At 40.0% G+C, this 26908-nt stretch overlaps 1 protein-coding gene across 1 annotated transcript in view; it reads right to left on the reverse strand.

Moving 5' to 3' along the window:
- LOC144265063 (chondroitin sulfate proteoglycan 4-like) overlaps nt 1-26908 on the reverse strand; it is a 62053-nt gene that overhangs the window by 15278 nt on the left and 19867 nt on the right. The window contains exons 2-6 of the mRNA XM_077817238.1: nt 22061-22224; nt 15035-18604; nt 13534-14004; nt 11670-11846; nt 4877-5075 (exon numbers count right to left, since the gene is read on the reverse strand). Coding sequence (XP_077673364.1) covers nt 4877-5075; nt 11670-11846; nt 13534-14004; nt 15035-18604; nt 22061-22224 — 4581 coding nt within the window. The remainder of the gene's footprint in view (nt 1-4876; nt 5076-11669; nt 11847-13533; nt 14005-15034; nt 18605-22060; nt 22225-26908) is intronic.

A 26908-nucleotide genomic window follows, 5' to 3' on the forward strand; every position in this document is an offset into this window, starting at 1 on the left:
AACGGCTACATTTCCTCAATAGTTTGAGGAAACTCGGCGCTGTTGCAGCCTTTCACAGAAGTGTTCTGCGGTATAGCTAAAGAGACTTCACCTTTTTCCCTGTCTATGAATGAATTAAAAATCATATTACATTAACATCAAACTGTGATGCAGACAGACTAGTTGCCAGCTCATGCCAAGGCCCCAGGGTCTCAACTGCCAACAAATGCATAGCTGGAACCAGTCTGGCTCACCTGTGTGTTGGTACTGTTAAAACAGGTATTAGATTTATAAGAATGTGTTTAGACTTTATGTCAGTTGCTGCATGTACTAATCTCACGTATAATATCTGTATCCCATGTTATAAGGTAATATTTAAGTGTTTGCTCTGTAACTGTAGATCACCAGACGGGAGAGAAGCATTAATGAGTGTGAAATGACTAATTTCCAACAGGATGTGTTGTCTCCTGCCCAACAAAGAAGGCCCATCAACATCAGATGAACTATTGTGGAACATCAGGGGACAAAAGATTTTGTTGATTGCTACCCCAACTACCACCCCCACCCAATGAAAAAGAGACATGCAAGTGAATTCTTCCCAACAGCTGAACTGGCAACGTGAAGCAGAAGGGGAAGGAATAAAAAGCCCTTAAAAGAGGAACTGTATCTTTTATGCAGCTTGGACTCTGAGACACAAGGATTACTAAGCATAAGCAAAAGATCTACAGTGCTTGGCCTGAGTTATTATAGAAGCTTCTATTACTTTTTGAAACTTAGGATTGGAACTCATTTGTGTGTGTGTGTGTGTATATATATATATATATATATATATATATATATATATATATATGTTTACCTGCTTTAACCTTCTAAATAATCCTCTTATTTCCTTTTCCTAGTTAATAAATCTTTAGATAGTTTATTACAGGATTGGCTACAAGTGTTGGTTTTGGTTTGTGAAGCTGCATTTGACCTGGGCTAAGTGACTGGTCCTTTGGGACTGGAAATACACTAAAAATCACAGCAATATTCAGGTTAAGAGATCATCTATCACAAAAGTAAGCTTACCTGGGTGGCAAGATAGATCTGAGCATCCAAGGGCACTGTCTATGACTCAATGGCAAGGCTATTATAGTATTTGATGAGTTTACACTTAATAATTTGTTGCTGAAATCTAAGTATAGAACTCATAACCAATTTAGGGTTTGAGCCCTGGTTCTTAACAGTCTTCCCTGAAGTTGCTACTCACACTTGAGCTTTGCAGGACAGTTTGACACAAACATGGATATGATGTGATGTGCCAGATACACAAGCAAAATGGGAAACTTCCTCGAATCTATTATTATAAATAAAATGTGTACAAAAGAGAAGCCAACTATAAGTAATACAGCTTTGAGCAAAATATTATAAACTTTAGTGACAGAATTTATTTAATTGGCAATTCTGTTAGAAAAGAAAGCGGTTGCATTCATGTTGGTTTCTTTTAGTTTAAGTGATAAAGAGAAGAAGTAAGGCTAATGTTTGCAATCAAACATGCTTATGCTATCCAGTTAGTGAAATACATCTGTGCTGAAAGAGGCAGTAAAAAAAAGGAACTGAAACCAAATACTGTGTTTATAAAGATACTTCACCACAGAGTAGAATAATCAGAAATGTAACTATTTGAGTAATAATGCACAAATTCAGATTAGCCATACAGACTACCACTGTTGTTAAAAGAAGAACAGAAACGGAAGATTTATAAAGCCATTCTGATTGGCTGGAGAACAACAGTTCTTGAATTGACTTTGCATTGTATAATGGAATATTACATTTAAAGAGTATAAACAAATATGGAGAGACTTTGTACAAACTACATGAATTTTAAACTGGACATTTCACCAGCTAGACAAGCGTTGATGGAGAAATTGCAACTTGACCAAGCATAACTGCAATGCTGACCAAGGGATGCACCAAAAAGGGGCCCATGGAAAGCAACATGCTGAGGTAAGTTGCTGACTGGAACAAACCAGTCAGTGTTCAAGGAATGTCCCAAGATGATTGCACCGGTTATGGCCTAACTTTTCTTACACAAGCTGGTGCAATAAGGTGTGTTAAACAAAGAGACTGTAAAATTCCAGTCCCAGTTACAAGAGCTCAAAAGCTAATGTCTTGTCCCTGACTGAGAAGATGATTCTCGTTCTGATTGGACAATTCAAATCTTTGGAAAGAGATCTGTCACAATCTGATTGGTCAATGCCACCATTTCCAAGAAGAGAAATCAAATTGGACCACACAGAAGATATAGAATAAAATGGCCTGTCTCCTTCAACGCATTGCTTCCCAAAAGCCAAAGACACCTGGAAAGGAGAAGACTGAGGTCCTGGACCAGCCACCTGGGAGTTTTCCTGGTGACAACAAGAACCTACCTCAGATAGGCATTTTTAACTGTCTTTTATTAATTTTGAGCAAGTTGGGTTGCCTGGTAGCATATTAGGAAAAGACTACAGTCATGTGCATCCTTTGCTCCATCAGCGTTTGCAGTGTCAACTCCTGCTGTGAACAATAACTGAACTGAAAGCTGACAGCTGAGCATAGATTCGGTGAGAAGTACCATATAGAATTTCTCTTGGATAATGATTCAAATCAGTCAATTGACCACTTCCTGAAACTGAGTACCTAATTAATAAGTAAGTGTACGTGCTTGTGTATGTGTTTTAAAGATTGTCAGTTATATTATCTCTCTTTGTTTTGGAACAGATTCCAATCAAAATTTTTGTAAAGTAGCTTTAAAACTGAGCAAGTTACAGTTAGTAACTAAGATTGTAGAACTGTACATGTGTCTATCATAGCTAATAGTTTCACACTGTCTTTCAAATTCTAGGTGTATACAGACATAAGATGAGACCAGGTGAGTGAGCTTCTTGTACAGCCCTCAGTCGAAATAATCTGTCATACATTTAGGAGTTTATTTTAGGTAGATAGGAGTGTTAGTCAGATCATTCATTGGGAAATAGGTTAAAAGGGTTGACTACTATAGATCTATTGGGAAGGAGACCTTGGCGAATTGGCATGTATAATAATTGACCAAACAGTTTTGTGATTCAATTTTGGATTGTTTTCCCTCTGTCTTAGCAACACTGGAATTGATAACCAATTGGCATAAGCCAGGCCCTATCCTGAAGGAATCAGTCAAAAATCTAAAAGTCTCCTTCACAATAGAGTAACTATGTATAAGTATTATTTTGTGTTGTGGTTGTGTAATTTGATTTTGAAAACCTAAATATCAACCAGTTTTCTAATTTATGTAGCCAAATCACAGTCCAATACCATTTTTGTCTTCTTATATCCTATACTATTAGCTACTGTTCTTAAGGATGTTTAGTAAACTCTTTAACACTAATTGAATACTTTTTTCTTTAGTGAAGCAGTCAAAATCAAAAGAACCGTAAGTCAGGTGATGCTGCAGGTAATCAGTTACTTAACACAGGTTTGTTTTATAATACACACTTATAATCTTTCTTATAATACACACTGAAATATGAACAATACAGAAAAATCATTTCACCCACTACAGAAATGCAGCCACCTCTGGGTGAAATGCAGCAACTGACAAACAGCACACAGCAACCATACACAAGAGTTTAGAAGAGGCATTAAGGAATACTATACACCTAAAGAATGCTATATCCAGTTGAAACTGCAGAAGAAATTAAGGTAGGTAAATATAGAAGCTGACATCTAGCTGAAACACTAGAGTTAAGAATACTTCCCTTACAAAAAGTCCCTTGAGAACCCTAACAACAAATGGTCAGAAACTCAGTTTTACATCTCATTTGAAAGATGGCATCTTCAGCATCACAGTGTTCCCTAACACAAAATGCAGGCATCAGTTCAGTACTGACACAGAAGGAAAAATACCGTATACTAAGATACAGCCTTTCCTATCCCTCCACACAGCTAAAACTCTCATCAGGCTCCCATCTCACATCTCAATTACTGCAACATCCTTTTCTGTGGCCTTAACAAATGAAATCTTTTCCTGCTCATATCCCTTCAGAATGCTGCTACTTAGATCATTTTCCTAGCCTGTCACTTTGACCATATCACCCCTCTCCTTGTATTCCTTCACTGGCTCTTCTCTATCTCCATCAAACTTGACTTCACTTTCAAGGCCCTTCACAATCTATCTCCATCTGACATATCATCTCTCATTCAATATTGATATGTCGACTCCCACCTCCAATCAGCCCATGATGTCAGCCTCCATTGGTCACTTGTTAAATTTTCAAACAGGCATCTTCATGCTTTCACTCATGCCACCTTTCACATTTGGAAGAAGCTTACCCTAACATCCTCAAAACTAGCTCATTATGTACCTTCAAACCCCTTCTTAAAACTCTCCCTTGCTGTGAGGCCTACAGAAAGATTGAGAGTGGCTTGGCTGCTGCTGTGCTGAGACCAATGCCTATCGTGCTGACCAATACTGTGTCACTGTTTCCTTGTATCCCTGACGGTCTGCCTTTATCCAGCTGTTGTCTCTTGTCTTATACTTAAATTTGTAAGCTCTTTGGAGACAGGACTGGTTTTTGTTCTGTGTTCGTACAGCATGTAGGACAATGGGGTCCTGATCCATGACTAAGGCTGCTAGGTGCTATGGTAATACAAATAAATCAATCAATAAATCTACTGAATTATCAATACTCTTCCTACAACACCTAGGTGTTTGCTGGAAGTTATCTACTCAGGTAACGACCTGAACCCTTCCCTGTTTGGCTTGTGAGATTATACATCACTTAATTAGTACTTCTAAAATTACATCATGTTACAAGAATATCTCCATGGGATTACATCTGTGAATATCCCCATAGGATTACATAACAGAATATTCCCACATGATAGTTTTAGAACTACCTACCATTGTGTACAAACACCAGCTGTCCTTCCATTATATGAGCCTGGGTAAAATTAAGGATGCTTTTGTTTGGAGAAGACTTAAGAGCCAAGTGGCCATTGCTAGGTTGAGTAATAGAGTACACTAGCTCTGATGCTGAGGAGTCTTTATCTTCTGCGCAGAGGTCATCAACTGTTATTTCCGTAACTGAGCCCACCCAAACCTTAAACAAAAACAGAAGAAGAAAAAATTACATAGATTGGATTGATTCACTGTATCTCATGTTGCTAAAACAGGTAACCCTGTAATCCAGTATGGTTTCTTATCATTGACTGTAGTGTTTAACATTCTGAAATTATTTAAAACTTCAAGGTATCGAGCAACACTAACAAACAACCTAACCAGTTTTAAAATGCAGCTTGATATGTTATATAATCTTGTTTATGAACAGGATTAGATAACGTGGTTACCTGTGGCAGCAGGGAACTGGACTTGATGACCCAGGAAGATCCCTCCAGACCTGTCCATCAACCAACTCCTGCATAAATCAGTATTTCAGAGGAAAGTGCAAATGTCTGACAGTGTCTGTATTCTGACATATGCAGCAGTTTATTTCATGGATTGTTAGAGCCATGTTCTTCCCCGTCGGCAAAACACTCAGTGCCCTCAACTTCCAGTGCAGTAAATGGCACTGGATATGTCACAAATTTGGGCCATAAGAAAGACAACAGATTAAAATACAATACAACTACTAATAAAAAGGCAACACTTTTTTTTAAACTAAATATTTTCTTTCAACTCCCACCTACTCACAATATGCACCAAGGGCTCAATCCTGTAAAGGACTGATAACTCTAGGAGGTACTGACTGCATGGGAGATGAAGGCACTCAACACTTCTGACAGTTGTTCAGCACTTTGAACCAAGGCCTAAACTGAGACAAAAAACTAGAGTTTATGAACACAGCATAAAACCCACTACTTTAATTCTAGCAATTCTAGTGCAAACATGACACGTGTCTCTGTGTCTTCAGGGCAATGATAAGGCCCTGGGTTTACGCAGGTTTACAGGCAGATGAGCACTGTAAGTACTGATGTCCCAGGAGGGGAGCATTGTGTGGGCTTCATTTAATTTTGGGCGGTTATTTTCTGGTTTGAAAGAAAAGAGCAACTGTTGGCTTTACTTTTGATCTGTTTGCATTTTTAATTATGGGTTAAGGTGCCTAGAGCCCGGGATAGGACATATCTATTATAAACTAAAATCAAGTCCATAGATATTCAACACATGCACACCAGCTCATCCCATGAACAGTCGATTTATAGCAAGGATCGGCAACCTTTGGCCCATGGCCCACCAGGGAAAGCCGCTGGCAGGCCGGGGACGGTTTGTTTACCTGCTGCATCTGCAGGTTTGGCCGATTGCAGCTCCCACTGACCGCGGTTCGCCGCTCCAGGCCAGTGGGGGCTGCAGGAAGCGGCGTCCAACACATCCCTCACCCCACGACGCTTCCCACAGCCCCTATTGGCCTGGAGCAGTGAACCGCAGCCAGTGGGAGCTGCAATCAGCCAAACCTGCGGACGCTGTAAGTAAACAAACCGGCCCAGCCTGCCAGCGGCTTTCCCTAGTGGGCCACGGGCCAAAGGTTGCCAATCCCTGATTTATAATATAAAATCTTTGATAATCAACAGGTCTACTTAAGGTGCAGAACAGATACCATAATGTCCCTCTCTGACTTTTAGTGTATTAATAATATCATATTGCATTTGATTCCATTGGCTTTTCTTGCCTCTGCCCAATTCCTGCTCTTTAATTCATTATCAATAGCTATTTGATGGTAAGGTTATGTTAGTAGTTTGAGGAAAAAAATATCCTTGACAAAAGTTATTTCACTTCTCCTAAAAACAAAGATAGGAGATTTCTTCCTGATCCCAACAACTAAGCATTTTTTCTTCAGGAAACGTGAGCTTTTGTAATTTTTTTTTTTTATGGGCTAATCTTTGAAAACAAAGATGTATCTTTAAAGATACATGATAACTGATGATAAATGCTGACTTTTTAATAATTCCCACTATGTAAAGGTTTTATTGCCACTTGTTTGATGATCTGTAACCACCCCAAACTCTTGCCAGTAATACCTTTATATCACATCATCCTGTACATAGAAAAATATAATACATTGCATATAAATGGTAAAACGCTAGGGAGAATATTTACAAAAGAGCATGCAAATGTGTAGCCATGTGTAACTCCAATGCTAAACCTCCGCATGAATTTTCCTCATTCCAACTTAAGAAATAATAGGGCTTTTTAGCTATAAAGATATTGTTTATTCCATGCCTCCCCAGCACGCTTACACACAATGCCTTTTTTGTGTGCACACTGTGTTAAGATTCTCCGTTTGCTGTATAATGTGATACATGAGGAATGAAAGGAGATCCATGAGATGAAATGGAATGTAAGAGGCACAACACTTGAAATACTGCAAATACTTTACAAGTGACTTATTTGCATCACATAGGGTGGAGATCAAGGTTTCCTTAAGAACAGAATAAAAAAAGTATGCAGAACTTCCGAGATGTCACTAATTCAGCATTTGCCTAACACATTCCACTACTACAGTGGCAGGAAGGTTCATGACCTTGCTTGCTGAGAAATGAAAAATACTCCATTGACCTAATCCAGTGTTCTGCTTATAGAGATACCCTGTTAAGCAGAATTAATTAACAAGAAGGATAATAACTGTTAGATTTTTTTAAAGAAAAATTCCACATATATGAAAATATAGCCACCTTGTGGCTACATTGCAGTACAGCCACACCTTACTACTACTAAATCTTACTTAAATGCATAGATAAATGGGATCAGCAGAGTAAGGATTTTTATTTTCTCTAACCTGAATCCCCCTGATTTTTGCAAAAATGCTGCTTAAAACATGCTTAACTTTAAAAGTTTCTGTTTAAGACACAATGAAGTAAATGGGTTTCAAATGTGTGCTTAATGTTTACCATGTACTCAAGAGCTGTCATGAATAGGGACAAACTTAAGCCCATATTTGTGAGCTTTTCTGAATCAGAGCTCTCATCTGTTTGCTATTCTCTGACACGGTTTCTCTTTCTGATTGTTCAACTAGACTAAAAGTCCTGGCAATTCCCTTGTAATTGTTTAGAATACTTATGGTTTTAAGTTACAGAGTGAAATTAAAGACTATCGTTTCTCGTGTTAATAAAACTTTTCAAATCTGTTATGTTCATGCAAATATTGCAGAATGATACAGAAGTTCAAAAAAAGGAAAATCCAATAGCCCTCATCCCTTTAAAAACAAAACATCACCCACACACAAACACTAAGGGGGGAAAAAAAACCTGCTTTGTTCACCACCCTGATACCAATCATAAACACTGTGGTTTAAAGAGGGAATGTTGAGGAGGCCTCAGAAGTGAGGGAATTGGAGTAGAAGGAATCACTTTACATTTGAGTAAGTTGACAGTTTGTTGTGTTTGGCAAAAAGTCCCATAACAAGACTAAAATGTAACTTCAATATCCATCTGGAGACCACCAAGAGCATAATACTAACTTCCATAGGGGCCCTCCGTTGCTAATGGATGCCCATAAAGGGATCTGATAATTTTAACATTTTTGTTCTGCTTTGTTACTGATTTAGCTGTTCTTTTAAGAGCTTTGTTACACCCCAATCTTGCAAGCTTGCTCATGTGCTTAGCTTTATGCACTGTGAGGAGTAAACAGTGTGTAAAGTTATAACATGAACTAGTGTTTGCAGGATCAGGAGCTTATTCTGTAGTAGGCAACATGACCAAATCTATTGCTTGAAATGCAAAAGTTTCTTGCAAGAAAGGTTATCCTCTAAACAAGGTCTTGCAACAAGGTCAACAAAGTGGTTTTCAGGGAATTTTCATTCAAGTTTGTACATTTACTTCTTATCTCTAAAAAGGTATAAATTAAGCCAGAGCTATTGTATTTAAAAATACATAGATTACTACAAGCAGGTTAAAATTCAACAGCTAGCAATACAAGATTCCCAGATGAGCAAGCACAGCCCGGCTGGAACCTCGAATTTAGCAAGTTTCACCCTAGGTAAGCACTGCCTTGGAACTCCCAGCTGATGATAATAGTCAGCACTGAGCCAGGCTGTCAGTTCAAGAAAAATCTTTATAATCCACTTTTCCCCCATCTATTTTAGGCATTCATCTTGGTTTAAAGTGATTGGTTGGAATAAATCAGATTCTCCAGCTTTGTATAGTGTGCACAGAACTATCAGAAACGCAATAGTTCTATATTAAGAACAGGGTATGTAAGCACAGTAAAGGGTCAAGCGTGACAAGCAAAACCACAGTCATGAATATAAGAACCATGGGTTTGGTGTAGGCAGGCTGCCCAATTGAGTAGATAGCATTTTATCTATGTTCTGGATGACTGACCTATTTCAGGATTAGATTGAAAAGTTGTGTTATTTATTTATATTTTAAAATAAAGGTACATTTTGGGTCTGCCAATCAACTTCATGTGTTCCTATGAAGCCTGGTCTTAACAATCATTTAAAAAAAATCAGTGTGCTGTGCTGCTGGGTCTCAATTCTGTCAAAGGATAGTTCTTCAAAGCAATTATACACAAGGAAAGAGAAATCAAGAAGTAGTCCTGGTGGACACCTTTCCCCTGGGTATATTACTAGATTACGGTTAATACCTGCTGTGTTGACGTCTGAAGAACCCCACCAGTGGGTAATTATCCTCCCCTGCGGGAGTTTACTGTGTAATACTTGATGCCTTCTTCGAGAAAATTGCCAAATTGTCAGGACTCAGCCTGGTGTAAAAGCCTAATATCATGGTGCACTGTAATGTGGATGGATGCCCGCAGTGGGTAAAGGCCATCACTGTGAAGCACAACATTGCTAAAACTGATTAGTATAAATTATTATATTTTCTCTTTTTTTCTTCTGTGAAAAGGTTTATGGATGATGCTAAAATACAGTAATCTCTACAGTACTCAATCTGTCTACACAACACTCAAATACCATTCATACTCAGGATTAAATGCAAACTTGTTTTAAATGTTATAATTTGTAAATTGCACTGTGCTATACTATATAACATTATCCTCCTTCAAATCCCTCCTTTAAAAAACTCTTCTCTGGTGTGATGCCTACAATACACTTGCAGCTCATTTACTGTTAGACAGCTGATATGCCGTGACCACCATTTTTCAAGATGTTCAATATCATTTTATTATCTGTACTCCTACCCCCCACCCATGTATGTTTGTTTTAGTCACCAGTCATCTACTCTTCAGGGCAGGACTGTCTGCTATGTTTTTATAGTGCCTAGGACAAGGGGGCTCCGGCCTGCAGGCACAGTTGTAATATAGATAATAATCCTCTCACATTTATGTAAATCTGGAATTATACCACTGAAGCGAATCGAGCCACACCAATGTGAAATAGGGATGAGAAGAAACCATCCTTTATTCTTTACAAGATAGAATGGTTGGTTAAATGCTATCTACGGTTACTAGGAGAAAAAAATAGACCAATTCTACAATCTTCAATTCCACAAGTTCTTTGGGAACTATACAAAGTAAGCAGGCTTTGGGTGTTTCAGAATATTATCTTTAATTCATAATTAACAGCCACACCCAACAAACCTACAGTAATAGAGAATAGTAGCTCCAGTCTCTCTAGTAATACTGTGAGGAGCTGGTAACAGCTCACCTGAAGTGATCACTCTCGTTACACACAGTGTGTATGGTAACACGCATTGTTTCATGTTCTCCATGTATATAACTCTCCCTACTGTATTTTCCACTGAATGCATCCGATGAAGTGAGCTGTAGCTCCCGAAAGCTTATGCTCAAATAAATTTGTTAGTCTCTAAGGTGCCACAAGTACTCCTTTTCTTTTTGCGAATACAGACTAACATGGCTGCTACTCTGAAAACTGTGAGGAGTGGTTCTATTTTGGACCATTATATAATACAATATTATTATTTTTACTAGGACTTTTAAAAAAATCTGCATACATTTTCTGAGGGAAACTCATATCTCCTATCAGAAATGTCAGATACTTAGTCAATTCCCTAAAGCATAGTAAGTGGGTGAAACTCTGTTCTCTTACACCTATGCTATCTCCACTGACTTCAGTGGAAGCTGCAGAGATACAACAAAGAGCAGAATTACTCTCAGTGGGCCTGATCCTCAGGAATAGCTCAGAGGTGCTAGGCACAGAATCCGAGGGATGGTGCAAAAATAATCTGAAGCCGCCTTTATGGTCCCTCAATCCTGAAGCCTGCCAAAGGCCAATGCCTCAAGACTGCTCTGACTTACGCTGCTTAGTAACTGCATCCAAGTTGCCATTACTCCTGCCAGGGAATGTTAAAACACAGCAATGCTCCATCCATACACCCTTCACCGCCATGTGTCCCATGTCAAGGCCAAGAGGAGGCAGTGGCACAGATCCAGCTATAAGGCCCTACGCCACTCAGGGATTCCTCTTAGACAAAAGTAATCATCAGCCAGACTCTTAGGTGTGTTTAAGGTCTGCTTTGCACTACCAGGACAACACAACGCAAACTTAGCAAGAGCCAGGATCTGATCCCATATGTATAAACAATTGTCACAGTATCCAATCTATCTTCAGAGCCTATCACCATGGTATCTAAGCATCACAACTGGCTTCTAGTACATAACATATATTTCCAGGTTTACACATATCTATCTCTAGTCTCTGTGTTATTATTGTCCTATAAAATAATGTCAAGCTAAAAATGAAGATTTTAAAATTATAAAGACGAAAGTATGCAGAACTTACCCTAAGTATTTTGTTTGTACTTATAACAGGAGCTTCATCATTTACCGACGTAACAGTCACAAATATAGTTTGGGGCAAACTTTGTTTCCACAGTTCTGTGTTATTTGCTATGACAGTAAAATTGTCAGTCAGCCCCTCACTACCATCATGAATATAGTAGATTAATTCTTGCTCTACCTGAAAAATAAATGGACTGAAAATTAAAGAAATTAAAACAAAAACTGTTTTGAAATTTTAAACAAAAAGCATTCAACCATTCCAGCTCTGCAATAATTCTCTTTCAGCCTTCACGATCCCATACTTCTCCCTCTGATGCACACTCTTCTATCTCTAGCATATCAGATTGCACATGAGCATTTGGTTATTCTGAAACAACCTCAGATATAGAAAGGCATGTATGCAACTGTATCAGAAGGTCAGAGACAAACCAATAAATCCCAAAGAACTCATATAAAAATAGCTAAAGCACAGTTAAGAGGGTTCATTTTTGAAAATCAGTTAAGTGTTTCATTTTTATTTAGAAGAGGCAAAATGACTTAAGACATCACTATCTGCAGTTGAAAGTTAAATTTCTGTTTTGGGGCCATAAAAATTAAAAATATCATATTCATTAACATTTGTCAAAGGTTAACACATTTCAGTTTATGCATTTTGAAACAAGTTAAATATTGAAACCTTCAAATTAGAGAGTTTTCATTCAGATGTAAAGTAACCCTCAACTATGTTGGCAGTATAAGATACCTGTCAGGCTTCTACTTATTTTGAATTGTTGACTTATTACATCCTATGCCATTTAAGACAATTTCCCATATTCAGAAGTCTGAAAAGTAGTATAAAATCATACATATTCATGTCTGGGCAGGAGTTATCCCACTCGAATATGACATATCAAAATAATACATAATGTAGATCTTTATTTTCAAATAAGCATATTAAGCAATATATATCTTTTTATGTGCATCAAACACCCATAACTCTGGTGTAGATTTTTGAAAGGGGAAAAATACTTTGCAAACCTTCAGTATGTTATTTTGCATCAAACAATTATTATTTGAAGCTGGTGAATCACAAAACATCTTGCCATAACCCCTGCTCCTGCCCCATGCCAAGGGACTGGGTGGAGTCTCCATCACTTGAAGTCTTTAAATAAAAATTGGATGTCTTTCTTAAAAACATGCTCTAGCTCAACCACAAGTACGGGTTTGATGTAGGAATTACTTGATGAAATAATGTGCTCGCTGTTATGCAGGAGATCAGACTAGAACATCATAATGGTCTGTTCTGGCCTTAAAAATAGATGATTTTGAGACCCTCACTGGCTTTCTCACCTTTTTCATAGCCCTTTAAGGCTACACAAAACTTATTAGCACTTGTATCTTATCATGGAGACTCCACTTTCTCTGCTCCACCAACAACACTGATATTTGTCCACTTCCCCACTAAGCACATCCAAGGTTTCTTCCTTGCCACTAGTTTGACATTCACTCAGAACTCGACTGGAAAACAATGTCTTCCCCCTCAACCCTGCTACTTCTACCATGACTTTTGCAGGAAACTGCCAACTAGTAATGGTTAAATAGGGCCTATTAGGGAATTGTGACATATCTTATTTGTATCTTGTAGCTGCAGGCATATAAAAACATATGTGTACCTGTCATTGTTTCCCTCATTCTCCCTTCTCCATTTCATCTTGTCTTAAGCAGTAATCTCCTCAGGTAAAGGACTGCCCTTTATTGAGTTTGTATAGTGCCTAGCACACCTGACCTGCAGGTGTGACTGCAATACATATAATAATCAGCAATTTAAAAATACTCAAACAAAAAAAGGACTGACATTTAGATCAAGCTTACCACAGTCAGATTACCTGTTTTTTGGTAAATTTGGTTAACTTCACTCCAGGAAAGCGAAAGTTTCCAACGTGCCCATTCTTTGGTGGCTCAACTAAAATAAATTCACAACTGAGTCCTGTGAAATGCTGATTAGAAATTTTTAGATAGTCTTCCACCAGAGCTTTAGAACCACCTTCTATTACTGTAAAGTTCTGCACTTCTAATGGAATCAGCTTTGGGATGACATCTACAGAGATTTCTATTCCACTGACCACTCGGATGCCATTGGTCACATCCAACGAAAAATGGTCTTGCAGCTGGTCAGAAACTGTCTGCACATACTGAATGTTGCCATCATCAATATCTTGCTGGGTAAAGGTCAAAACTGGCTTTTGTTCTGCACCAAGGTAACCTTCTTCTGATGCAAACTTCCGAATGTATCCATGCACTGGAGGAGCCCTTAATGTGAATACTATCTCTGATGGAGAACTGTTTTCATGCACAACCTTAAAATTATACATACACAAAAAGTCATTCAAGTAAAAACAAGACAATTTCTTCTTTAATTCTATTCTGAATTTCTCACTTCTGTTCTCACTGGGACAGTAAATCATGGATTATTTATCCACCGGTTTGGCTGGAATTCTCTATTTATAAACATTATATCTGCAAATGCCTAGCACAATGCATTTCCAGTATTATATTAAGTAGATGCATGTTAGGTAATACTGCATGAGAAAGTGTTTCAAAACCCAAAACATATCCCATAAGATCTCTCAACTGAAAAAACAAAAACAAAAAACATCATGAGTTAATTATCTAAGAACTGTGGAATGCTGCTTGGAATGATGATTTCACAATCAGCACAATAATGTACAACATGAGCCTCCTTGTGGTAGTTACTTTAATGGTGAAAATGATCCCAATAGGTGCAGAGAAAAATATTAACCACAATAGGCCAAAGCTAATGCTTCTGAACTGATGCTTTTAAAACTCCAAGCCGTATCCTCAGCTTGTGTAAACTGACAGACCCTTTGTAAATAAGCAAATACTTTGGATACAATTTAAGTTTTTTTCCCCAATATTTGTTATTGGTTCACCTGCCATGAAACTGCAAATACACTGATAACTGTATTTAAAACTACCTGGTTTTCTTGCAGTGTTGATAATCACAGTGTCTCTGCAGCTTAATTTTCTCAAGTATCAGTACTCAGGGAATCAAAGCCTATGGTCTCTGTCTTATTAACAGATAGATTTTTTTCTCCTTTCTAGTGATGGGAGGCATGCTAGTGTCAGAGTGCTGGGCTACCTGAAGTCTATAGCCCTTTCTGCACTGATGCCAGCAGATTCTCTAGTGCGGACACCATAATTGGAGTTACTCTCCAAAATTAATATCTAGCAATAATTTAAATTAGTTAGGTTAAAGGTGACAGTTTTGTGGAACTGAGGCATTAAAAGGGTTTGCTATGCCTGGGAAACAGGAATAAAGAAGAAAATCCATTACAGATAGAAGATTAAAGCTAAATTTTAACTCACCTGCAATTTCCCCTTACTGATTTTAACTGGTTTTCCTTCTTCAACTAAGAGGTTGTTATTATGTACAATATTTGGTGGACGCTGATGGCTTTCCAAGTACATACGAACATGCATTCCAGCATCCTGGTGGATATCCTTAGCATAAACTGTAAAGTTAAATGTGTCAAAAAGGTTGTTACTGTCATCATGCCTATAAATCACATGTCCCCTTTTTAGGTCAAGTTGAGTAAAGGAATCTGTTGCCAGATTTTTTACATAGATTCTTCCATGTTTTGGAGATAAGAATATCTCATAAATAATCTCATGATCCCTTCTAATGTCTTGGTTTGTGATGGCACTAAGGTTAGTTGTTGTAATAGTTCTCTCTTTTCCTTTTTGGACCAATAAGCCTGTGTTGTTTGCTAGTCTAACATAGGGATCTGAAGCACTCACTTCTAGAAGGGAAGACGTGTAGTGTTTGCCATCAGTTACAAATAACACAAAGCGCCCATAATCTGCACCACTATGTATAAATAGGACTCGCTTTTGCTCCAGGTCTTCTTGCTTGAATTGATAGAGTCTGTGACTGGTATCATTCACTAGAGTCAAGTCTCCATTTGGAATGCCACGCCTAGTGTACAGCAACTGTCCGTCATCAAAATCAGAATCAGGATCATGGTAGCATAGGTCTGCCAAGGTCAATAAGTGCTGCCCATTCTTAACTACATGAAATACCTTATCAACCACACGTACTGGTTTCTCATCATTCTTCAGCTCAACAGAAATATTAAATCTTATCTCTGCTGATAAAGGTTCTGTTCCAGCAGCAGAGCTCACCCATTCTCCTGATTCTTTGGTGGATGCTATGACAAGAAATTCATCGTACCTAGTTTCAGTGTCATCATGGACATACATAAGGCGTTCACCCATTATATCTTGGTTACTGAAAGTGGTGAGGTTATCATTACTTTCTGGTGAATCTGAAAAGTTAATGAGTTTTAATTTCCCATGTTGAGGACTCTTTGTAACTGTATATTGAAAGGCCTTATTATCCAGGGTTTGTGCAAACAATCTGCTTTTTGTTATTAGCACTCCTTCACCTTCAGTTATGGTCAAGCCATTGTTTGTCAAAATAATGCTTGTGAGATCTGCTTTAATGTTGATTTTGAAATCATAGACATTTGACTCCAAATATTTTGTAAAAATTAGGAATCTAAATGAATCCTGAGTGTTCTCATGGGGTCTGTTGATTAATTCATATTCTACTTCATGATCTATAATGCTTTTTTGGCTAAAAGTTGAATTTTTTTTCAAGGCTTGGTTGTTAAGGAGCATTTGCCCTTTCTTGGGTAAGGACAACAACTTATAATTAAGTTCATTTTCAGGTATTTCTATATCCACCATCACAGCAAAAAGATTATCTGAAGTCAGACATTTCTTTTTTGTTTTTCCAATTTCTAGAGGAACACGTTTCAATAAATTATACCTCAACCATTTCACTGTGATTGGAAACATAAGCTCATCACTGATTTTGTTTCCAATACGAACCTTAAATTTAAAGTGTTCTGTAACATTTTCCAGCTGCAATGCTTTGAAAATACTGTAGTACCTCACACGGCTGCGCTCAATGGAGCGCTGAGAAAAAGTGTTTACTTGCTTCCACTCTCCACTAGAATGTTGCCTTTGAATTTCACCAAATTGGGGTGATTCTGTGATCTCATATCGTATCTCCATCTCTTGCTGAATGGCATTTGTTTCAACTGCCAAGTGGCTGAGTGTGATCAAAGCGGCATTGCCTTGTAGCACTTTTATTCCTGTGTTATTGACCACTTTAAAATCCAAAGGAACAGCCATGACACGCAACACAACTGTGTTGCTCACTTTCTCTCCATCACTTGCTCGCAGCACAATCCTTGAGTTCTTGACCCCAGTATGGACAAAGAAAATGTTGCCTTCTTTTAAGTCCTCATTAGAAAAAGTAGTAATGGCTCTCTCGGGATTCTTGGAATTTTCTAAAAATCCTGCTTCTGTATTCAGATTTCCAAGTACTGAAAGACTGAGATCAGCAGAGTCTGTGTCTTGATCTGAAACCTTTATTAGGTCAGCAGTCAAGAGTTTCTTTGAGTTCTCTAACAAAAAAAATAAGTTTCCCTCGGGGAGCATAAGTTCAGGAGCATCATTTGTCGGAGTGATGGCAATCCTAAACACATACTGCTCATTTCCTTGCAGATATGAAGGCATGTCCTTTTTACTACTGGCAGAAATGGAAAAAGTAAAATTATCGTAAGTGTCCTCAGAACCATCATGGACATATAGAACTCTTCCTTGCCACAGGTCTAACATAGTAAATGTGCCCTTGTCCTGCTCTGGTTCAACCCCTAATTTCAAGTAACCATGAGAGGGCTGCTCCTTTATTTTAAAAAATATCTGTGACTGACGAACCCCTAATTTCTTAAACTCTAAATTTACTTTAATATGTTTAGATTCAAGTGGAGCTTGTCCACCCTCTGGGACAATCAAGTTATTTAGAACCAAGAAATGGCCACTATCCTCTTTGCCTTGAGGTTTGGAGATTTCAGGAAAATTGACAGAAGTGGTGGCTGCTGTTACAAGAGGAGTCTTTTCTGTTGTCACTACAGAAGAATTTGTCTTAAAAGAATTCTCTGTTTTGCATCCAGCTGAAACATCCTTTGTAACCAGAACATTCTTTAACGATCTCTTTTCTGAATTGGCTTTCAGGTCTCTTAAGCAACCTTTGAAGGATCCTCCTCTGGCATATTTTCCAGAAACTGAAGTTAGCTCTAACTTTATCACTTCTACCCGTGTGCTGTCATCTACACCACCTACAAAGAGTGGCCCTTTAAGAAGGGGTATCTTGATGTGGGAAGGCAGTGATGTTTTCACCATTTCTCCATCTATCATCAGCTGCAAATATTGTGTGGTAAATTTTAACTCAATGGAGTGCCACTTATTATCACTGACTGACTTAAGAGAGGAAAGCTGCATTCTACTTTTACTCTTTCCAATATGGGCCTTAATTCGTCCATCCTCAATTTCCATTGCAATGAAATCTCCTGCTTGTCCAGAATGATAAAGCAGCAAACCTCGCTGAGCTGAGGTCCGTATTGCACACTCCAAGTGTCCTTCACCCTGGACATTCCACAGCTGGAAAGAAACATAGGATTTGGAACTAAAAAAACTGATAGGCTCATCTTCACTGGCAAAGAATTCATCACTGCATCCCAGTGACACTTCATGAACATTTCTGAACCCAGGATAAGGTCTCAGGGACATTAGGATCTCATGCTGATTAAATAACACGTCATCGATACATCCTCGGAAATTGGTTAGTGCTCTGTCAAGGTAAGGAACATCAAGGGTACCGCTCCCACCAATGTAGAGTCCATGTTCAATGTTTAATTGATATAGAATCCCAGGCATTTTTGTACTAGTTCTATAATGTTTATCAATTACCAGTGTGACATTATCATTTTCATGATATAATTCAACCAGGTGCCAGGCTAAATCATTTAGCCGGGAGCTCCGCTGAGAACGCAGCACTCGTTCCCCTGCTCCAAAGTTCATTCTCAACTGTAAGAGACAAAATTTTAATGATGAAAATCAGTGAGCGTATGGATGACAATTAAATGAATTGTGTGTGTCTCAAAGAAACAAGTAATACTTGATGTTTTGACAGCTGCTCAACTTAAGTTTCAATCATTGCATTTTCAAACTATGAGCACAAATGTATTTATTATTGTTATGGATTTGCTAACACCACAACATCAAGTCCAAACCCATTGTACATTTTAGGAAGGTTTACCTGCCAACACAGTTTTAGTCTGGGTCAGATGCAAAACCAGAAAGCAACTATTTCCAGTTCTGCTATGACCAAAATTTACAAGAGCCCAAGGTAAGCATAAAGTGCAAGGTCATGCATGAATTCCTGCTATAAGTTGGGAGCTCAACAGTTGAACGTGAAAGAGGAGGAGAGACACACAAGTGTATATGTCGATCAGAGGATGAAGCTACTAATTATGAGCTACTAATGTGATGTGTCTGTGGAAAAGACAAATGCAGTCCTAGCACGTGTTAGGTGAGGTATTTCCAGTAGAGATAGGACAAGACACTGCTAAGATCTCATTTTGAATATTATGTACAATTGTGTTCACCCAAACTGAAGAAAGATTAATTCAAACTAGAACAGGTGCAGAGAAAGGCTACTAGGATGATCAAAGGAATGACAGCCTATCTTATAACAGGAGACTAAAAGAGCCTGGCTTGTTTAGCCTAGCAAAAAGAAGGCCGAGAGAGGATTTAATTGCTCTCTATACATTTATCAGGGAGATAAATACCAGGGACAGAGAAGAGATATTTAAGCTAAAGAACAATGTTGGCATGGCACAAGAACAAATGGGTAATAACTGGCCATGAATAAATTTAGGCTGGAACATAGACAAAGGTTGCTAACCATCAGAGGGGTGAGATTCTGGGAGCAGTGGGGGCAAACAACTCAATCAGTTTTAAGATAGTTCTTGATAAAAGTATGAGTGGGACTGTATACCATGGTTGCCTGCAGTGGTGTGGGGGCTGCATTTGACAGTCCTGGGGTGGAGGGGGGTCCCTTTATGTCTTATATTTCTACAATCTCATGCTTCATCTAGACACCTGTGGGGGCCATGAAGGGAATTTTCACCTCAGTATAATCTGGGAGGGGGGAAGGGATTTTCTCCTTCCTCTGAAGCATCAGAGATGGCCGTAGCTGGAGACAGGACACTAGATAGGCAGGGTCAGGGCTCTGAGGTGGCACCAAGCATTCTCTCTCATAGACACTTGGCTTACTGGTTCTTGCTCACATGGTTAGGGTCTAAATGATTGCCATATTCAGGGTTGGGAAGGAATTTTCCCCCTGTTCAGACCTTTTGGGGGTTTTGCCTTCCTCTGCAGCATGAGATGTGGTTCACTTGCCAGGATTATCTGGGAACAGCAGAACTTCAGAGTTACGAATACCTCAGGAACGGAGGCTGTTTGCAACTCTGAAATGTTCGTAACTCTGAACAAAACGTTATGGTGGTTCTCTCAAAAGTTTACAGCTGAACATTGACTTAATACAGCTTTGAAACTTTACAACGCAGAAGAAAAATGCTGCTTTTAATCATCTTAATTTAAACAAAACAAGCACAAAAACAATTTCCTTACCTTGTCAAATCTTTTTTTAAACTTTCCCTTTATATTTTTAGTAGTTCACATTTAACACAGTACTGTACTGTACAGTATTTGTTTTTTGGTTTTGTTTTTTGTCTCTGCTGCCTGACAGTGTATTTCTGGTACCAAATGAGGTGTTTCAGAGTAACAGCCGTGTTAGTCTGTATTCGCAAAAAGAAAAGGAGTACTTGTGGCACCTTAGAGACTAACCAATTTATTTGAGCATGAGCTTTCGTGAGCTACAGCTCACTTCATCGGATGCATACCGTGGAAACTGCAGAAGACATTATATACACACAGAGACCATGAAACAATACCTCCTCCCACCCCACTGTCCTGCTGGTAATAGCTTATCTAAAGTGATCATCAAGTTGGGCCATTTCCGGCACAAATCCAGGTTTTCTCACTCTCCACCCCCCCCACACACAAACTCACTCTCCTGCTGGTAATAGCCCATCCAAAGTGACCACTCTCTTCACAATGTGTATGATAATCAAGGTGGGCCATTTCCTGCACAAATCTAGGTTCTCTCACCCCCTCACCCCCCTCCAAAAACCACACACACAAACTCACTCTCCTGCTGGTAATACCTTATCCAAAGAGACCACTCTCCCTACAATGTGCATGATAATCAAGGTGGGCCATTTCCAGCACAAATCCAGGTTTTCTCACCCCCCCACCCCCATACACACACAAACTCACTCTCCTGCTGGTAATAGCTTATCTGAAGTGATCATCAAGTTGGGCCATTTCCAGCACAAATCCAGGTTTTCTCACCCTCCGCCCCCCCCTACACAAACTCACTCTCCTGCTGGTAATAGCCCATCCAAAGTGACCACTCTCTTCACAATGTGTATGATAATCAAGATGGGCCATTTCCTGCACAAATCCAGGTTCTCTCACCCCCTCACCCCTCTCCAAAAACCACACACACAAACTCACTCTCCTGCTGGTAATAGCAGGTAATAATATTACCAGCAAAAGAGTGAGTTTGTGGGGGGGGAGGGGCGGAGGCTGACAAAACCTGGATTTGTGCTGGAAATGGCCCAACTTGATGATCACTTTAGATAAGCTATTACCAGCAGGAGAGTGAGTTTGTGTGTGTATGGGGGTGGGGGGGTGAGAGAACCTGGATTTGTGGAGGAAATGGCCCACCTTGATTATCATACACATTTTAAAGAGAGTGGTCACTTTGGATGGGCTATTACCAGCAGGAGAGTGAGTTTGTGGGGGGGGGGGGGGGGCGGAGGGTGAGAAAACCTGGATTTGTGCTGGAAATGGCCCAACCTGATGATCACTTTAGATAAGCTATTACCAGCAGGACAGTGGGGTGGGAGGAGGTATTGTTTCATGGTCTCTGTGTATATATAATGTCTTCTGCAGCTTCCACGGTATGCATCCGATGAAGTGAGCTGTAGCTCACGAAAGCTCATGCTCAAATAAATTGGTTAGTCTCTAAGGTGCCACAAGTACTCCTTTTCTTTTTGCAAATGAGGTGTGTGATTAACCAGTAGGTTGGTAACTCTGGTGTTCGTAACTCTGAGGTTTTACTGTATATCTTACTTTACCAATTCCCTGCCATTGCAGGGGCCTCAGGCGTTGGTACACCTTGGTCCCTCCTCTTCTCTGCTTGCAACACACAACGGTTTAGTCTCCTGAGAGCTGTAGTGCTTTAGTCTAATTCTGGTTGTTGGACAAGGTGCAGAGGTGGCTGCGTGGAGTTTAGTGGCCTGTGAGGTACAGGTCAGACTAGATGACTTGGTGGTCCCTCTATGACTCCAAAGACAAACACTAGGCAAACCAGTACCTGTGCTCTCTATTTTTTATAATTAAAAATCACACCTTTAAATATCCCGAGTGCAATTCCACCAAACAATGATCCTCTTTTCCAGCTGCAAGAAAAAGCAATCCGTGTGGCTTGCTGGTTCGAAATCGTAACTGCAGTGATGTTCGAGTGGATGATTCTGCAATGTTCAATTCCACGTAGCTATCACCATAAAACGATACTAAAAGAAAAAAAGAGAGACTTACAATATATGTACTTTTGCAAAATGCCTCCTCATCCTTACCATACACATACACGCACACACACACACTGGGTATCTACTATATACCTAAATTAATAGTAAGAATTAAATTTCCTTATTCGCATGCTAGAATACACCAATCCAGACAGCTGGTGCAGTGCACAATAGGATGCTAGGTAGATACATACTATATCAAGGAAATAATGCTACTGAGAACCCTGTGGCCAACAGCTAAACACACTGATGGCCCTATGTCTCATGTTTAGAGAAGCAGTGGAAAGACTTTAATATCATCACCGTGCTTAGTTCTACAGCAAAAGCAGACGACACCGAAGAGGACATAAACCTAGGGCTGTGGTTCTCAATCTGTGGTCCAAAAATCTCCAAAAAAGAGAGAAGATTCTAGTAGTAAGGAGGGAGGTCAGGAAGTTATGTGGTCCACTAAAGCAGGGGTTCTCCACCTTTTTCTTTCAGAAGCCTCCCGCAACATGCTATAAAAACTCCACGGCCCACCTGTGCCGCAATAACTGGTTTTCCGCATATAAAAGCCAGAGCCGGTGTTAGGGGGTAGCAAGCAGGGCAATCGCCCTGGGGCCCCATGCCACAGGGGCCCCCAAAAAGCTACATTGCTCAGGCTCCAGCTTCAGCCTCAGGTGGCAGGGCTCAGGAACCTGGGCATGCAGTGGGGCTTCAGCTTTCTGCCCTGGCCCCCAGTGAGTCTAATGCTGGCCCTGCTTGGATGCCTCCCTGAAACCTGCTTGAGGCCCCCTAGGGGGCCCCAGCCCCCTGGTTGAGAACTACTGCACTAAAGGATCTTTCTCTAATGAAATAATCTGCAGAATAAAAGTGCTGGAAAACAACTGATTTAGTCAAATAAGTTTTGGAGTTGAATGGACAGGAGTTCCTCTTCCCATAAACACACTGTAGACAGGAGGCAAGTAAATGGACAATAGACCTCAGATGCCTTAGACTAGACTAGAACCTCTCATTCAACATGTGCCTGAAAAATCAAAAGCCGTTTTCCTGACCTTTTTGTTGTTGTTGTTCTCTATAGATAAAATATTATTGCTCTGATAACAGAGGAATGTAAACATCTCCCTTTTTCAAAGACAAGAGAGATGGAGAGAAGAGGTACTATCACCCCATACAGATGGCAATCTGAGGCACAGAGAAATTAAGTGTTTTGCCCCAGACTCATGGGAAGTCTATGCCACAGATGGAAAATGAACCTAGATTTTTTCGAGTCCCATCCCATGCCTTAATCTCAAGATCACCACTTCCACTATGGCCACACTACATTTTAAGAAAGCAGTATAATATCATGGGCCGTGAGAAGTTCAACTGGAAGAACGCAGAGGCTTTCAATCCCTGTTTTAAGATTCTGAGGAGTTATATTTCTATTGTTACATTAGATCCTACAATAGGAACAATGGTATGCGATTTGACTAGAGTCCTACCAATGAACTCCCTTAGGAAATCTATAGTTGATATTTGAACCTTTCATAGATTTTAAGGTCAGAAGGGGACTATTACTATAAGTATAGTTGTAAGTATATAACTATACTTATAGTTGTAACTATGACAGATGTAGATGTAACTATGTAGATAGATGTAACTATGATCATCTAGTCTGACCTGATGCATAACACAGGTGATAGAATTTCACCCAGTGATTCCTGCACCAAGCCTGATACCCTGTGGCAGAACAACAACATTATATTTTAGAGAGACATCCAATCTTGATTAAAGATTCCAAGTCTTGAAGAACCCACCACATCCCTTGGGGTAAGCTTTATTGTGCACAGAGCTATGCCTTCATCTAGATCTTCCTGGATGAACTAGAGAACAACTAGGATAGAGGTAGTAGAGGATCAAAAATGCCTGACAGTGAACCACTGGGGGAAAAATATCTCAGTGTTATACAGTGGAAATGACAGAACAATTGACAAAAGAATCCTTGGGATTATAAATTTTGCCTTTTACGAGCCAACCCTTCAACTCCATAGTTGTGGATGGGGCAGCTAACTCGGCAAACGGATCTATCAACCTAAGCATTTATCCATGGCTAAAACACTACTCGGGCCAGGACCACCTACAGTGTCCTGACATTGTCTGTGTTTGGGTTCTTCACCAGTGAAAGAAGCATGTTATTATAGTGTAGCAGTCAGGTTCCCCTAGGGGAATCTCTTCAGTATGGTTTTTGGCTAAAACCACATTAGAGGTGACCTTTTGAATGTCTCTGGGACCATATCTTTTGAAGAGAAATTGTTTTTGCTCTGGTTACAACAAGCTGCCAATCATATCATCAAGAAATATGAACAGAGTCAAGCCAGTAACATCAGAATGTCTCTTGCTGTTAGAACATGTGAATTTAGCACATCATTTAAGGAATTTGTTTTTTATATTCTCTTTGGGACTGGGCAGTACATTCCATAATACTAAACTGAGCCCCAAGAAAGAGGGGAAAGGTCCTGAGACAAAGTCAGAGCACCTTTCTTGAAAATGACTATAACAAACCAGTGTAGTTGTAGCCATGTCAGTTCCAGGATATTAGAGAAACAAGGTGGGTGAAGTAACGTCTTTATTGGACCAACTTCTGTTGGAGAGAGGCAAACTTTTGAGACACACAGAGCTTTTCTTGAGATCTGAAGAAGAGCTCTGTGTGACTCAAAAATTTGTCTCTCACACCAACAGAAGTTGGTCCAATAAAAGATATTACCTCACCCACATTGTCTCTGTAACAAATAAGAGCAGATATGGAGAAAGAGCTCTGATTTATAGAAGTGGGCTTTTTTCAGTCAATCATTTAGATACAGTAGGGGGTGGGTATTTTTTCCCATTAACTCAGACACCACCTATAACTTAGTCTGTAAAAGCTCAATCCACTTAAGCAATGAGAATTTTCTATTTTCTTAAATATGTCTTGGGAAGTTTGTACATGAATATGTAAGTACGTGACATTAAAATTCACTCACTCTATAGTTACTGCCACTAGTTGTCTCTATATTTCTATAGCTGCAAAAAAAACTGAATGAGTTCTCATTTTAAATCTTCTGCATATCATGTAATTAGCTGACTGCTTTAGTTCTAGGGCAGCCTGGCATCTCTTGCTCTTTTGCGGGACTTTGTATGCAGAACATAATCATACTGGCTTTCACTGTCACCATATAACAAAGATCACATTTAAATTGTTGTCCACTTTCAGCCCTAGTTCATTGCTATTTAAGCATCTCCAGTCCCACCAAAGACTGCTTTTCAAACGATTTTTCCTTGTCCTTTTCTACCTGAAATACAGAATAATAAATAACTTTTTTCTTCCCTAATTTTAAAAAGCAACACCCAAAACATGTAACTACCAAACACAAGAAGACTAATTCTGCACCCAAATCCACTTGTGCAATTACCAGGAGCTGTGCATGCATATGTGAGAACAAAATTGCGATCAAAGACTTTACTTAAAATTAGCAACACAATTTGTTCTACCAAAATGTTCACTCTGGGCTAGATTAAGCCCTGCAAAAGGGGTGGCATCTAGCTTCACTGCCGCAGAAGGAACTCTGGGAAGAAATGGTGAACTCACGGTCACAACTCCTTCCTTGCTCCTCCTTTGCTCTTGGGGGGAAATAACTTAATGCAAGCCTTTACAGGGTGCATCTTACATCACACTTCACGTCTTCTCAGTTCCAATGCCCTGGGGAGGGAGAAGCCAAGGCTCTGTCCATTCCCTACCTTTGTGTGTCCCCAACTCGCTCCCAAGGGGGAATAGCAGCAGGGGTGAAAGTAAGTTAGAGGACTTACCGGTACACCGGAGTCCTGAGCAGGGGGCGTGGCCTCAACTGGAAGAGGCGTGGCCTTAATGGGAAGAGGCAGGGCCTTTAAATCTTGATTTAAAGGGCCAGGGCTCCAGCTGCAATAGTGGCGGCTGGGAGCCCAGGGCCCTTTAAGTCACCCCCAAGCTACCAGCTGCAGAGACGGCTGGGAACCCCGGGGCTTGGGGTCGATTAAAAGGGTCAAGGGCTCCAGCTGCTGCAACTGCAGCAGAGCCCCGGGCCATTTAAATCACTCAGGAGCCCTGGGGGGGGGTAGTGGCGGCTGGAGCTCCGGGGCCCTTTAAATCCCCGCCTGAGCCCTGCTGCCCGAGCCCTGGGGTAGCAGCGGCGGGGATGTAAAAGGCCAGGGCGGTAGCGGGGGCTGGAGTTCCGGGGCCCTTTAAATCCCCACCAGAGCCCCGCCACCGCTACCCCAGGGCTTTAAATTGCCGTCTGGAAAAGCCGGTCCTGGTACGGTGCACCGGCTCTTACCGGTACACCGTACCAGGGAGTACCAGCTTACTTTCACCTCTGAATAGCAGCCACATGGAGCCTGTTCTCCCTACTATGCCTGGATTTGTAATCCAGGAGAGTCCCTCACATCCATTCAAGGTACAAGAGAATGAGACTTTACTAAATTCCCTCACCTTCCAAGTTTAAAATTGGTAGTTTTTTTATATGAAAGTCTTCAGCTACACCATTCCATCTCTTAAAGCAATAAACATGCATCCCACTCCTCCACACAATGCAAGACCCAGCTCCCACATGGCAGAACAGCTGCAAAACATTTCTGGTCTTCAAAGTGTTTAACAGATATTGGCATCAGTGCTTCTCTTTAAAGATAAAATAATGTT

The sequence above is a fragment of the Eretmochelys imbricata genome, chromosome 5 (assembly GCF_965152235.1).
Source record: "Eretmochelys imbricata isolate rEreImb1 chromosome 5, rEreImb1.hap1, whole genome shotgun sequence".
Lineage (NCBI taxonomy): Eukaryota > Metazoa > Chordata > Testudines > Cheloniidae > Eretmochelys > Eretmochelys imbricata.